The sequence below is a fragment of the Egretta garzetta genome, unplaced genomic scaffold (assembly GCF_000687185.1).
Source record: "Egretta garzetta isolate BGI_Z169 unplaced genomic scaffold, ASM68718v1 scaffold107, whole genome shotgun sequence".
Taxonomy (NCBI): Eukaryota; Metazoa; Chordata; class Aves; order Pelecaniformes; family Ardeidae; genus Egretta; species Egretta garzetta.
In genome coordinates, this window is record NW_009260399.1 from 3,810,134 (window position 1) to 3,823,783 (window position 13,650).

General features: G+C 38.3%; 1 protein-coding gene across 1 annotated transcript in view; it reads right to left on the reverse strand.

The window, feature by feature from the left end:
* Nucleotides 1–13,650, reverse strand: part of SORCS2 (sortilin related VPS10 domain containing receptor 2) — a 387,507-nt gene that overhangs the window by 22,779 nt on the left and 351,078 nt on the right. The window contains exons 15-20 of the mRNA XM_009643235.1: nt 12,517–12,637; nt 11,042–11,175; nt 10,332–10,460; nt 8,746–8,917; nt 5,130–5,316; nt 1,135–1,268 (exon numbers count right to left, since the gene is read on the reverse strand). Coding sequence (XP_009641530.1) covers nt 1,135–1,268; nt 5,130–5,316; nt 8,746–8,917; nt 10,332–10,460; nt 11,042–11,175; nt 12,517–12,637 — 877 coding nt within the window. The remainder of the gene's footprint in view (nt 1–1,134; nt 1,269–5,129; nt 5,317–8,745; nt 8,918–10,331; nt 10,461–11,041; nt 11,176–12,516; nt 12,638–13,650) is intronic.

A 13,650-nucleotide genomic window follows, 5' to 3' on the forward strand; every position in this document is an offset into this window, starting at 1 on the left:
AAACATTTCTTCTAGAATAATTGGTAGAGTGTTAGGTTTTCATTCAGATCCCACTGAAATAAACAGATTTTGAGTCAGGCTCATAAATCTCTACAAGTTCACATACAGCAAGCCATTTGCCTCAAAAAATGTGGGGTATAGTCAAGGTCAAAAGGATTACTTCTGTCAACTTAGAGCATGACCCATGGAAGTGCACCAGCCCACCATAACCTCCCAGGTGGAGCTGAGATACTCTGTTACCTGATCACATCTGTATGAATTACAAAACCCTTTACAAGACTACATAGATCTGCAGTGCCTCTTCTAGCGATGGCAAAGTCAGTAATAAGGAAAAGATATAGACTGGGATTATGCAACAAGAACTTTCTTACAAGAAGAAAGTTCATTGCGCTTATCTGAAGCATTCCTCTGTCATACTTAGTCTCCTTCATAAAGAAAATATTTTACTTATCTGTTATTGAAAGAATTACCTTAAAAGAAATTAACCCAGCTGGATGAGAAATATTCCCAATAGAAATACCTGGATATTTATTGCTCTAGGTTATGTTTATCTAGATTTTCTATCCCCAAATGAATATCACTGGATCATTTGAGTGCTTTCACTATTTGGATATCCTTTTAGATATCCCAGTTATTTTTTATATGCCAGTTTACTTTAGACTCCCAGAAAATATTTATCTATACAATGAACATATACGTATTTCTGTACAGCACTTAAATTTACAGTCAGTACTCACATTATGAACATGGAAGTGCATATATCCAAATTTCATCATTCACCGACACTATGATCCCAAATGCATCCCCCTCCACAAGTTATTTTCCACAGGTAATGAAACAGAATAAACTGTTGTTCCCCCCAAAAGAAAATAGTTTAGAAATTCAAACCAATTCTGGGAGAGAAATTTGCATTTCCACATAAGTAGCAATAAAGGGAAATTAACACCTTACACGTATGTGATAAAAGAAGGGAAGTTGGATACTGCTTGCCACTCGACATAACTGGTTATTTGAAATGAAAGATGGTCTAAAAGAAGTCATGCAACATGGTAGTATTTCTATTAAAGTAAAAGGTGTCATCAATCTTTATTAGAAAGAGATTGAAAATAATCTCAGTCAAAACCATTCACGTACCTGAAGATTGTTTCCTATCCACCAGTAGAAGACTGTCAAATTAGGGTTCTTTGGCAGTATGATGGCTGTCAGATTCACCTCCTGGTTTCTCCCAACAACTGGAACCACTTCTAAATTTAAAGCCTGCAGTGGAGCTGAACAAAGTTCCCAAAATATCGCTGAACAAGAATCCACCAATTTATTAATACCCCTTTGCTCAAAAGCCTCCCACCTGCACACTATAAGGTCCTGAATTTATTTTTTCCCTCCCTCCTGCTTTTATATCTGTGTTGAAAGCTGCAAGTGTAATTGGAAGGACCTAATTTCAACCAAAAAAAACCTCCACAAAACCCCCACAAACAAAACACTAGAGCAATGTGACAGATCACCAAAATAAACTTCTCTGATGCACTTTTTTTGGTGCATGTCCAATTCTAGAAAACATAAGTTGATATTCCAGTTAAAAATTGGAAAAGGCATTCTCAGCTTTTTTTTTTTTTTTTTTTTTTTTTTTTTAAAATAATGAAAGATCAAATGAATAGAAATCTAACAAATCTCAAACTGCTACGGAAAAAGCAGAAAACTGAAAAAGAATGTTGCTGACTACTCATTTTCATTATAAAATATCAGCTGTTCGGCTCTCTCAGTAATGCATGCTTTAAAATAGATGCATACATCAGGGGAATGTTTATTTGCAAATCAAAATAGAACCTCTGTACTCCAAACTGTGCCTTAGAGAAAGTTTTTGTCCTTTCTGAACTTATGCCTATGAGGCTGTAAACATTATTATTTGTAGAAAAGAAATGCATCAGAACAATGATTTTATCTGCTTCTTAATGTTGTATTTTGCTTCATAGTACAGTAACTTTATTGAAAGAAAATCTTTCCCTCGGATGTTTCCGAGTAAAGGTAAAATCTTTATAATAGTAATGTGAGAACTACAACTTCTTAACTCGAGCTGCACCATCTATCCAGGACACCGAACTGCTGTATGGTCCAACATGCATTTATTACACAGTATGAATACTAAACCCATCCATTTTTGTTCCATTCTAAATATCTTTTAACTTATTCAAAAGTTTTTAATCTCAGTGCAAACTTAAAGGTAATTAACACCGGTCCAAAGTCTTTCTCTTACTCTCATGAACTGAATCACTGCCCGTTCACTTCTAATTCCCTTTGACCGAACTGACTGAACTTCAGTTGTCCAAGCTGTGCACACCCTCCTTTTCCACCTCACTTCAACCGGCCTGTGGTGCTGCTTCATCCGCATGTAAGGCTCTACTTTCACTCTGCATTTTCTCCGATGACTCTTTAACCATCTACGTGAATTCAAGACATCTTGAGTGCTTAAGCAAATGGTTTCTTCAGTAGCTTCTCTACCGAAACAGAGTTAAAATGCTCCTCCTGTTGCTGGTGTCTTGAGGAAAATTCAGATATTGTAGGAATTCCATTAAATTTGTTCCTCCTAGAAATAAATTTTCCTTCTGATGATGCAAATTAAAGAAGTCTGGAGGGATCTGCATCACTGTTTTGATTTTGCCATAAATTTACATTTTCCCAGACGAAACTGATCATTTTGAGATATGGTTTTGGTCCTGAAGGTTGGTTACTTTACCAAAATTTTTAGAAGATAAGTTGTTTGGTACTTGAATCATGACTGTTATTTCAAGTTTGCCATTCCTAGATGAATGAGCTAAAAATAATTATTGAGAGTCCTTCTGCTTGTCTCGGTCACACAAGATTATAATGCATTTGAACAAGCTTCATATCATCCTTAAACATGTACAATTAGGAATGAAGTTGATTTACACAATTTCTGTTTAAGGAAGCTGCAATTTCAATGCAGTTTTCAAAGCTCCCTGATTTTTCACATGCTACAGAGATTATGGTTTCATGTAAAAGAAAATGTTGCCTAATTCTTCTTCAGTTCTTTTTATTCTGGATTACCTAGTCACGTTTATGCCATCAGACTCTCTCTGATTTTTCTTACAGTTCATTAGCAAGTTGTAGATTGTGTGATCTGGATCAGAAAGCATAATCTGGATGACAGGACAAAGTTCATATAATTGTCCTGCATTATAGGGATTCCCATAACAACAGAACTTGGCAGGAGTAAAAAATACTCCCTTTACCATTCATCCCTGAAAAAATTCCCTGGGAATACATCAGCTGGAGATAGAGTGAAAGCAGGACTCTGCAGACATTTTTGCTTTCATGGCATTCCACACTGAAAAATGTCCCTGAACAGCTATTAGTGTTTCTCTAGAATGTAGAAATTGCAGTTTAATTAGTGCCAGCTAATTTCCTCAAATCTTGTAATTTCCCTAAAAAATTAAACAGAGCAAATCACTTAGAAAGCATTTACTTGACCAGACTAGGTATCATGCTTCTGTGAGTCTTCTAGACCGTGTGCACCATCCATGGACAAGCTCAGGAATGGACCACGACTGCTTCTGTGCTCTGCTGCCTCCGCACTTCAGTGCCAAAGTCCTCTTAATGCACCAGTCAGTTTACTTGTGAAAAATACCTCTGGCCTCTGCAATTTGTAAATCCACTGCATAAACCACAACCGACGTCTTTTATTTTTACTGTTTATCCTGATGTAGGCCACACCAGAATCACATTTTGAGAAAGCAGTTGTTGTACTTTCCATCAGGGCTTGCTGCTGCTCATCATTCTTTGAATGGTAAGAAGTTGTTCTCCCCAGAGAGAAGGATGTTACAGAGTATTTTTCTGTTCATTGCTTGTACAGATCTACTGTTCCTGCGCTTAATCTACTTTCTCAGCACCTAGAAGCTCCTAAAAAGTGATGGTGAAGCCCTAAGTAATTCATCTGAGCTCTCTGGAATTGTCAAATGATTTAAACAAACACAACAAAGAAACAAGAGAATGAAACTGAGGCGGAAAATTGGATTCTGATCCTTTCCATTTGATTTTAATAGAAGATTGGTCATTAACATTAACAGGCTGGGGTCCACCTGCTAATCAAAGCAGAACTGGAAACTCTGGTCTCAAGGACTCTGACTATCAAAATGTATAGATATCAGCAGTCACCAGACAGGCTGACATAAAGCACACGGATCTGTGCACAGCCTTGTGTGTGGCTCCAGCAATTTCCATTGCTTTGGGATTAGGATGGAAGACACACCACTCACAACAGAGGGAAACAGACACCTGGAGAATGCAAGATGAATATCTTTTCCTTTGATGTTGCTTGTTTCTGAATTTTTGACACATCTGAAAATAGGCAAAGCAATAGCTGTCTTGAATCTCGAAGGAAGAGGAAAATTCAGTTCCGGTTATGAGTTTTCTTCTTCATTTCAGTTATGAGATGACTGAGGTACATTAAGCTTGCAATGGTGAATGATATTCCTGTGCTGTTCTATTCTTTTATTTTAAATCTATTTGATGGGGGGTTTTAGGTCTTAATTAAGGAGCGGGAAAGAAGGCTAAGTCAAGTAATACTGCCTGACAATATGAAGTTATACCCGCACACCACTTTAAAACTTTGTGAGAATTAACTACCTAAAAATCTAAATTCTAGTACTTTAATAAGTAGCCTGGCTTTTCGAAACACCGAGATTTTGATTCTTTTTAAAAATCATACAGGAGCTCATGCATTTCTCAACACTTCTGTTCACTTGCTTCACGCAGCACCTAGAAGCTCCTAAAAAAACATAGCTCGAAGTGTTAAATTTTAGCTGCTAAGACTGTCAACGGGATCTTGAGTCAGGAAGATGGATCAAACCTGAGATTTGAAGAGAGGCATGCTTGCTATTTAAAAGATTAATACGCCATCCTTCTCCCAAATCCAAACAAAACTAACTCTGACCTCCTAATACACTAGGTTTACAAGCCTCTGCATTAACAACATACAGCACTGCAAGACTGTGAGGTTATTGAAAAAAATATGCATTTTTCCTAATTGTGACTAGTAATTTTCTTTACTACTTCATAGCTGTCATGAGGTTTTACCCAGCAGCAAAAGTAATAAAACCAAAGAGCTGATTTACAGTTGACTTGGATGAATACCACAGCCTCATCATGCCCAGCCACATTCTCAGCCTTCACGGAGACACGGTAAATCCCAGGATTCTCATAGCGGTGACGGATGGGTTCCCCAGTCATTGTAAGGTTCACATATATTGCTTTAAAGCCATCTCCAAGATCCACCTGGTATTTGGTATTCAATATATCACCCTAAAAGGAAAATATATCAAAAATATTTTAAATGGCCAGAACCAAAATAGACAGGACACATGATTATAACCATTTCCTGAATCACAACAGCATTCCCGGCCCCAGCCAGATATTTTGACTCAATTGCAATAGTTACAGTAAAATCACTACACTCATGGCAAAGATTTTAGTGCAACAGATATTGTTTTCATTAATAGAGATAATACTAAATTTCCACAGTAAGGTCCTACCTTAAAATAAGGCACGCCAGGCCACTAGCCAAGTTGTATGACACAGAAACCATCACTCTTGTCTTAATGCATCTGGACATTAACTAACATAACAGTGCAGGGCAGCCCCAGGTTCTACAGTGATGCTCATATGATTGCAAACAACTGAATATTGTTCTTTTAGAGAATTACCACTCATCCAGTAAACTTCTAGCCTATGCATTATAAAGTAAAATTAATTGGTTTAGACCTTCCTCGCAGCACCTTCTAACCACACTTTCTGAGTGTCAACCAAATGGCCTTCAAGATCCAAGTGGGGATCCTCGCAGGGTTGTACTGCACTATACAGAGCTACCAGCATGCCTGGAACTAACATGCTCTACCGCAAAATTAGATGCAGAAGATTACTGAGCTGAGTTTGGGAAAGGGTTTAGAAGTCCAGCCAAATTAATTCTGTCATGTCAAACATCTCATAGAAATTAGAATTCACTGCACTTCTGCTAGGTGCTCCTTTAAATGACAGTCTTCCTAAACTCAGGCCTAAAATACTCCAAGACTGATACTACTGTCAGAGGACAAACATATGCCCATCACTCATGTTGTCACGGTGTGGCTGCTCAGGAGAAAAGTCAGGCCTGTGCTACGTGGACTGGAGATGGGGATGGAGTCAAAGGAAAATTCATTTTAGCTGTGAGCAGCAACACTTTCCCAATACTGCTGGCAGCACTGCCTTAGCAAGCTGCCCTGCTTCCTTGATCTTCAGCAATGTGTTCCTGCTTGCTTGCTTGCCATAGTACACAGCCATCACGCCCATGCAATTAAAACAGGCTGCAGGGCCAGGCTTGGTAGAAAATCCTCCGTATTATGAAAACACAGTGTTGGTTTAAAAATCTTCGTTGCCTCTAGGAAAGGAACGTATACATCCATATGCTAGTCAGGTGACCTGAATGGCCGTCAGAGCAGAGAAGGATTGACACCCACAGAAGTATTCAAAAATCACTTCACTTCCCCCTAAGACACTCTAAAATAGGCGTATATCAAAATCTAATCCCAAAAGGCAGCACTAATGCAAAATCAAAGGAGGCCTGGAACTTATGTACCCTGGCATTACAAAGGGAAGGAAAACATACTGTTATTTCCTCCTTTTATTATTTTGCAGTTCAGTTGATTTTCTTCCATGTTTCATCAGATGAAAAAACACTGCTTATAACGTAAAAGAATACCCAGAATAAGGAACCTGTAGGGTTATGAAATACCTAAACACCATTTCAACACACATAAAGGACCTTGAAAGCTTCTTCACTGTGAGTATTTTTTCCCAAATAACGTCTTTCTTTTGACAATGGATGGGTAGAATTTAGCAGAGGAGATAATAGGTTATTAAAGTTTAAAGCAAAAGAGATGTCTTCTTGCCAGCAATGTGCCAGTAAGTGGAATCTCTTTAGACAACATTAGCTTGCAAACAGTTCTTGTTTGCTCTTTCTTATGCTAACAAGTATACATACATATTTTTTCCAGGTGAGACAGAAAACCAGTGTTGAAAGCCAGTAGATGCAAGCTGCTCTTAATGTTTTATTCTAATAGCTTCCCTAGTGTAAAAATGAGAGTGCTGTCTTCAAAACACCAAGGCACTTCTGCTTCCTTGACCAGGAAAGACAGAGAGCAGTGGACAGGTAGTAAGAGTCACACAGGGAAAAGGCAGCTAAATTTAAAAGGAATTAGGGCTTCCACGCAAAATAGATCATTGTCATGGCATTATTTATTCATACATTCAGCCAATAGAATTTAGGAAGAAAAGAATCATAATTATAAATTATTGTTATTTCTAATGTCACTTGCAAACTGCCCAAATAATCCCAAAGCCTGCTTTCTTTACTCCCTGATGTCTGGCGTTCTTGTACCTAGTAACATGAATTCACATAAACTAGTAAATTAATTTTGTTCAGCAGAGAAAGTGGTACGTTTTGGTTTAACCTAGCAGAGCTGTTTCTTAAACTCAGTAATTGTTACAAATTCTCATTAGACTTTGTTGTACAGACTAAATCCTAAGCAATGCTCAGGACATTCAAGTATAAATATTGTTCTTAGCCATAGGGGGCAGCAAATTGTTACAGTTCTGAATCTGCCTTCCAGTTCGAGGTACTGAGCAAAGACTTCATCAGAAAATACAGCGCGGGATTCCCTTCAAGATCCCTGACTGCTTAAGACTATGAATAATTTTAAATGTTTTGCATATTGCCACAGATTCATGAAAGCTTCAGAATCTACATAGTAGAAAAAAAATAATCAAATTGCCAGTCAAAATCATTAGAGTCCAAATTGCTACCAAATGCTCTATTCTTACAAGAAACATTTCTAAACAAATTATAAAAATACAGGGCAGCATAACTTGCCAGACAACTCTTGGGGCACTGCAAACATTGGGACGCAGAGCCTGCGAAGCACTAAGGCACCCTGGTGTTCTGTGCATAACCTTCTTGATTCCGTTACAGAAATAATTCCCAAGTGCCCGATTCATATTGCACAGGTTTGCCAAAATGTGTAAACTTTCTTCAAGATCTTGCAAATCAGCGGGGTTAGCCAGGGATTATAATACTCCGGTAACCTGAGAACAACAGTTACAGCCTAACACTAAAAAGCAAGCATTAAGAAAGATATCCATGGAAAACAATTCATCCAAAAGTTACTCACTGCTGTTGGTCAAAGCCTTAGGGCACTGTCTCTCTCAATAAACAGAAAAAAACCTGTATTTTTGGCAACGCAACTAATATATCATAATGTTCCTACGCTGTGCTATTTGCTGATTTCTGTAAAGCTTTGCCTGATTCCTCTCTGAAAAGCAGATTCTCAAAACCACATAAACCAGAATATTAAATGTTCTGTGCATTTCTGTTCTTCTCTGATACAGCAGTTAAAATTTTCAGTCCAAGGAGACTTTGGTAATTTAGTTCCTTTGATTTTCAAAGAAGGCGGTGCCTTTAAGGAATCATGACTGACCACACTGCTGAGAAGACAAATCCCATCCTGTGAACAGAACTTGGTGGTTCACTGATCTTACCGGATTGTCTGATCTACTTGAAAACAGAAGTTTTAATATTTAGAGAGTCATTCATCTTTGTCCCAAGCACAGCTTAATCTCATTCAGTAGCAAAGCGGGTAGGAGAGAAAGGAACCAGAAAAATAGTGAGGAAACTTTCATAAAGCCAACGTTCATTACTACCTGCTCTTGTCTGACGATGAAGGTGATGTCTTCCCCAGGCTTAACAGCTAGGCTTTCTTCTCTGATGCTGATCTGAAGTCCCTTGGGAGCAATCAATGGACACATATGCTGTGCTAAGTTCTGCTGCAGGTCTACGCCACCTTCACACACATTAGAAACAACTTTCCTGTACCTGCAAAAGCAGTAAGCAGTGAACGCAATGAATCGGTGGCGAGCAGGAGAATGCTGTCAGAGGCACTGAACGAGAGTGTGATGGTACCTAATGAATATTCCTTGGCTTCACAAACAGACATGATTGCAGATGATCAAAACCAACTCATGATGAAAATACTTTGATGACAGACATTGCCTTTACTGAGTAAAACCTGTTGAAGAAAGAGGGTGTGGAGCATGACGAGGATTTCACTTGTGTGCATTGGGAGAGTCTGCCTTTTCAAATTTAGAAACATGCCTGACCAGCCCTCCAGGAGCTAGATAGCCTGCTGTCCTCTCTGCCCTACCCTTTCCTAGCGTTCAACAGTCTTCAATGCTCTAGAGGTCTTGGTTCAAACCTCACAGATCAGGAAGAAATTAGATCAAGCAGCTTCTGCATTAACCCAGAAGCAATTGCTTATCTGCTGCTATCAGATCTATGCATTTCTTAAAACACTTAAAGCATTTATTTAATGTAACAGTACAAAAGAGTAAAAAGCCTAACACTTTTAAAGAACTAATAATGAAATACTTGGATGTGTACAGCAATTATTTACAGATCAGTTTCACTCAGGTATGTTATTTTTAAACATCCTTTAAAATTGGAGTCAGATTTTACTCTTTTGAATTCTTATTCTGTATATCACAGCTGTCAGCCACAACCCAAAAGGCATAATTTTCCTTGGTAAGGAAAATATACACAGAAACCGTGATTCTATTGCCAGATTTGACATTTCATCATTTGGTTCTCATCTCCACAACCGACAGAGATGATGTTATGATAAGCCAGAACAGATGCCAGCTGCAAGTTATTCTCAGCACAGACGTCAGACTACATTGTAGTGTATATTCTATGTGGTATTGTTTACAGTTAGTAAAGCTTTCCCTTTGATTCTGAGTGTCCCATATGGTCAGGAAAAGAATCTGTTCTCCACAGAACTCTTTACCCCTATGGAAGTGAGAGACTGGGAAGTTCTGTAAGATGTTACTGGCTCCTCAGAGGAATTCAGACTGAAAATTGGTCTGAATTCAAGCAATGGGCTAAGAAAAAAGCCTTTGAATGGACATTCCTATCAGAAGTGTAGCAATGGTTACAAAATGCAGTTACAAAATTAAAAAAAAAAAAAAAATGGGAAGAAGACAACTCCCCCTCTTCTCAAATGGGTTAGTTTTTGAACTTCTGTGAACGTGTGAAGTAACATTTCTCTTTCATTAGTCTGTAGGAAGCTTTTGCACATGCTCTTAAGTCAGAGTCAGAACTTTAGCATTTCCCATTTTTTTTTACAGTTGGCCTTATTTACATTTCCTTAAAACCACTTTTGGGGCCCTGGGTTGGAATGTTCTCCCCCACTCTGGAAGCCTCTGCAAGCCAGCTGAACACAAAATCAGCTTACCCAGTGCTGCTGGTGTACGCCTGCCCCAGCACGCAGTCTTCAGGAGGTGCTTCTGGGTTAAACCAAAAGTCAGCAAAGCATTTGCTAGCCTCCGACTTCAGAGGTGCAGAGCGCTCAAACCCATAATCACTGAAAAACATCAACACGAATGGTGTTACTATCCCCACTTCATCCAGCAGATTAATTTGCGGGTGGATGAGATTACTTTTTTAAGAGTAAAAAGATTTTTTAAATATTATTCTACCAGCTGAACATACAAGTTGATGAAGCCAGTTCTGTTCTAAGTCTAATTTCAATGGGAATTGTGTACACCTGGGGAAAAAAATGGCTGTAATTACTTTGTCAGTTCTGCAAAATTAACTCTCTTGGTAGCTTAGATTTTTAAAAGGTTTCTTTTGCCACTCAGACCAACACATTTCTTCTGTTTTTTTGCTTCATTTGCAAATAGAAAGGGTTTGCTTGCCTTATAAGTCAATCCAATGGTCATTTTTCAAGTCTTGATCAATAGAGAAAAAACATCAGGATTTGTTCAGTCAGGTGAAACAAATACTTAAAACATGGCAATGTTTTTAAACAAAGGCAAATACAAAAGCCTGTTTGTTTATTCATGGCTATGTGGGGAGAGGGGCAAAAGGAGGAAAATACACCCATCTCAAACTTTAAGTAACTATTTACTAGCAATAAATCAAAAGATCCACAGACAGACTCACCATAAGAAATCCGAGTTCACACATTCACAGACTTTGGATGTGAGAGCTGATGTGAAACTTCTCCCTTTAATGCACCACGATGAAATCTTTCTCTTCCGAAAGCTCCTCTGCTGGCCCATGATGCAGCGATCACCCTGAACAACAAAGCACCACACTTATTGCACACCACAACCTACACCACACAGACGTGACCTTATGTTGTCATGAGAAAGGTTGGTCTTGCTGCTAAGACTTGTATCAAGTCTCAACTCTCACATTTAAAGGTATAGGTATACAAAGCTCTCATATCCACTGCTGTCCACTAATAAGCCATTACACAATTATAACATATACTATACTTCAGAGCACAAAACCAATGATGTACATGGAAATTCAAGTTTAATTTAATCCATGCTTCATTTGTGCACAATCTAGGCACAACCTAAATTTAAACAAATTTAAAAATTCAGTGTGGATGCAGGTGGCTGAAGTTCTATCTAAATCACTATGTCTTGTGTCAGCAGTCTGTGAAGCACCAGGCGTGTGGACACAGGTAGAGTGAAGACTATCTGAACACATTCCACTGGCAATTGGGCAGCTGCAAGTACTCTGTCAAATTCATTTTAGTAGTTTCTAATTTCTGAAAAACATTTCAGTGCCAATATCCCAAGATACTGTCACTCTTCAGGCTCTTAGGCTGCATAACTTTCTTAGTGAATACACAGCATTCCTACACAAGAAGTGTAAAATTGGGCATGAGAACTAGCAAATGAGAGCTAGGGAGCTGGAATAACACAGCAAAGTATGCAAAAAAACCCCTAACCCTGGAGAGAGCGAGAGAACAAATATACTGGAAGAAGCACAAACATAATAATCAGAACAATTATGAATAAATATGACATATTCCATTTAATGTCAAAACCCCCTCACATTGGTCTCTTTAATCAATACATTGTATAGAGAACGTAGCTTCCCAAAATTGGATTTGGCCAGAGCACCAGGATTAGCACAGACTTAATGCATTACTGCAGAAACGGTATTGCCCAAAACAACTGGGCTCCATTACATGATCGGTCCATTGAGATCCTAAATTACGTCTGGAATGGGCTTTACTTATGGCAATTTATATATGAGTACAGTATGTGGTCAGGAAGTTGGCAGAACATATGACTGGATGTTGAAATTGCTTCAATCAATATTACACGCTGTAGTTTATGGTATACGCCTCAGAATCCAGCAGGACCACCTATTATTATGGCAGACCACCAGATATACTTCCGCCTTTCCCAGGACACAGATCACACAACCAAAGGGAACACAAAACCACCCCCCATTTTAAACTATTATGGAATCAGCAAATACCAATGTAAGGAGGGAGATCAAAGCTGGGGATGTAGCATCCAAATTCTATTTGAAAACATTTTCCTAGCACACGGTTCTACATGAGCCTGAAAGCTATGGAAAATTTGTGGCAGTTAACATAAGACCGTGAATACCTGTAGATTTGTGAGCTCCCAAGATTCATAGTCATCGTCAGTGCACTCCCTGGGGAAGGACGGTCTGAAGTCCACCTTCACCAGTTCCCAGTCCGAACGGTAGCTAATATGTCCAAAGACTCTGAACAAAAAGATCAGAAGTAAAATCTTACTGGAAAGAAATACCATACATCTGAGGTTCCAGTTTTCAGTTCTATCTTTTCTGTTGGTCATGGTTCCCTACTAAAAGGTCCCTGGTTAATTTTTCTTCCTCTTCACATACAGTGTTCCAAGTTAGAAAACATCTGTCAATTGTCTATGAAACCTTACAATTAAAAAATAGAGCTCATAGATTAGAGATTTTTTTTTTTCCCCTAGCAAACAATCCAGAAATTTAATTGGAACTGTACTACCTTTTCTAATTTGGAACCCAACATTTTTGTCTATTATCTTGTTATGTGAAACATACAGAGTTCTCAGACTTTGACAGGGAGCTCACATCAGGGAGCAGAACCCAGGATCACCGGGTTCAATTTCCAGCTCTGTCACTCATTCCTTAGGATTAAGTTGCAACTCCTTCAGTTATTTTTGTTGTTTAGGTTGTTGTTGGTTTTTTTTTTTTTTTTTAACTTTTACAGATTTCAGATGGCAATTTGCTATTGTTTAAACTCACAGCAGTATCATGCAATTCTATGCAGTTCTAAGGAATACACTGAATCTACACATTGTGCTGAGGAACTCTCAGACTCTTCTTCATTTCACATAGTCCAATGTATAACAAAAACCAGCTACAAACTGTAAATTTCTTTTTGAAACAAACAAAAAAAAAGAAATCTCATTGCTTTAAAAAACAAGCTGCACTTTCAAAGCAGCCAACATTTTCAAAGTCAGAATATTTATTTCCAAAACAAAATGGGTAAGTATGACATCCAGCAGCAAATTAGAAAGGATAAAGACTCTATTTGGGCAAAAATCAAATGTATTTGTGGTTTCTATCAGGCTTATGTGGCTAACTTGCCAAAGAATTTAAGGTTGATTCTGAAGCCAACAATTCCAGTGCAGTTCATACTGCACTGAGTTCATATTCCAAGCTTTAGTAGCATCCTCCAAACTAATTCATTCCTTTTGTTTTGCGCTCAGTTTTGTTCAAATCCA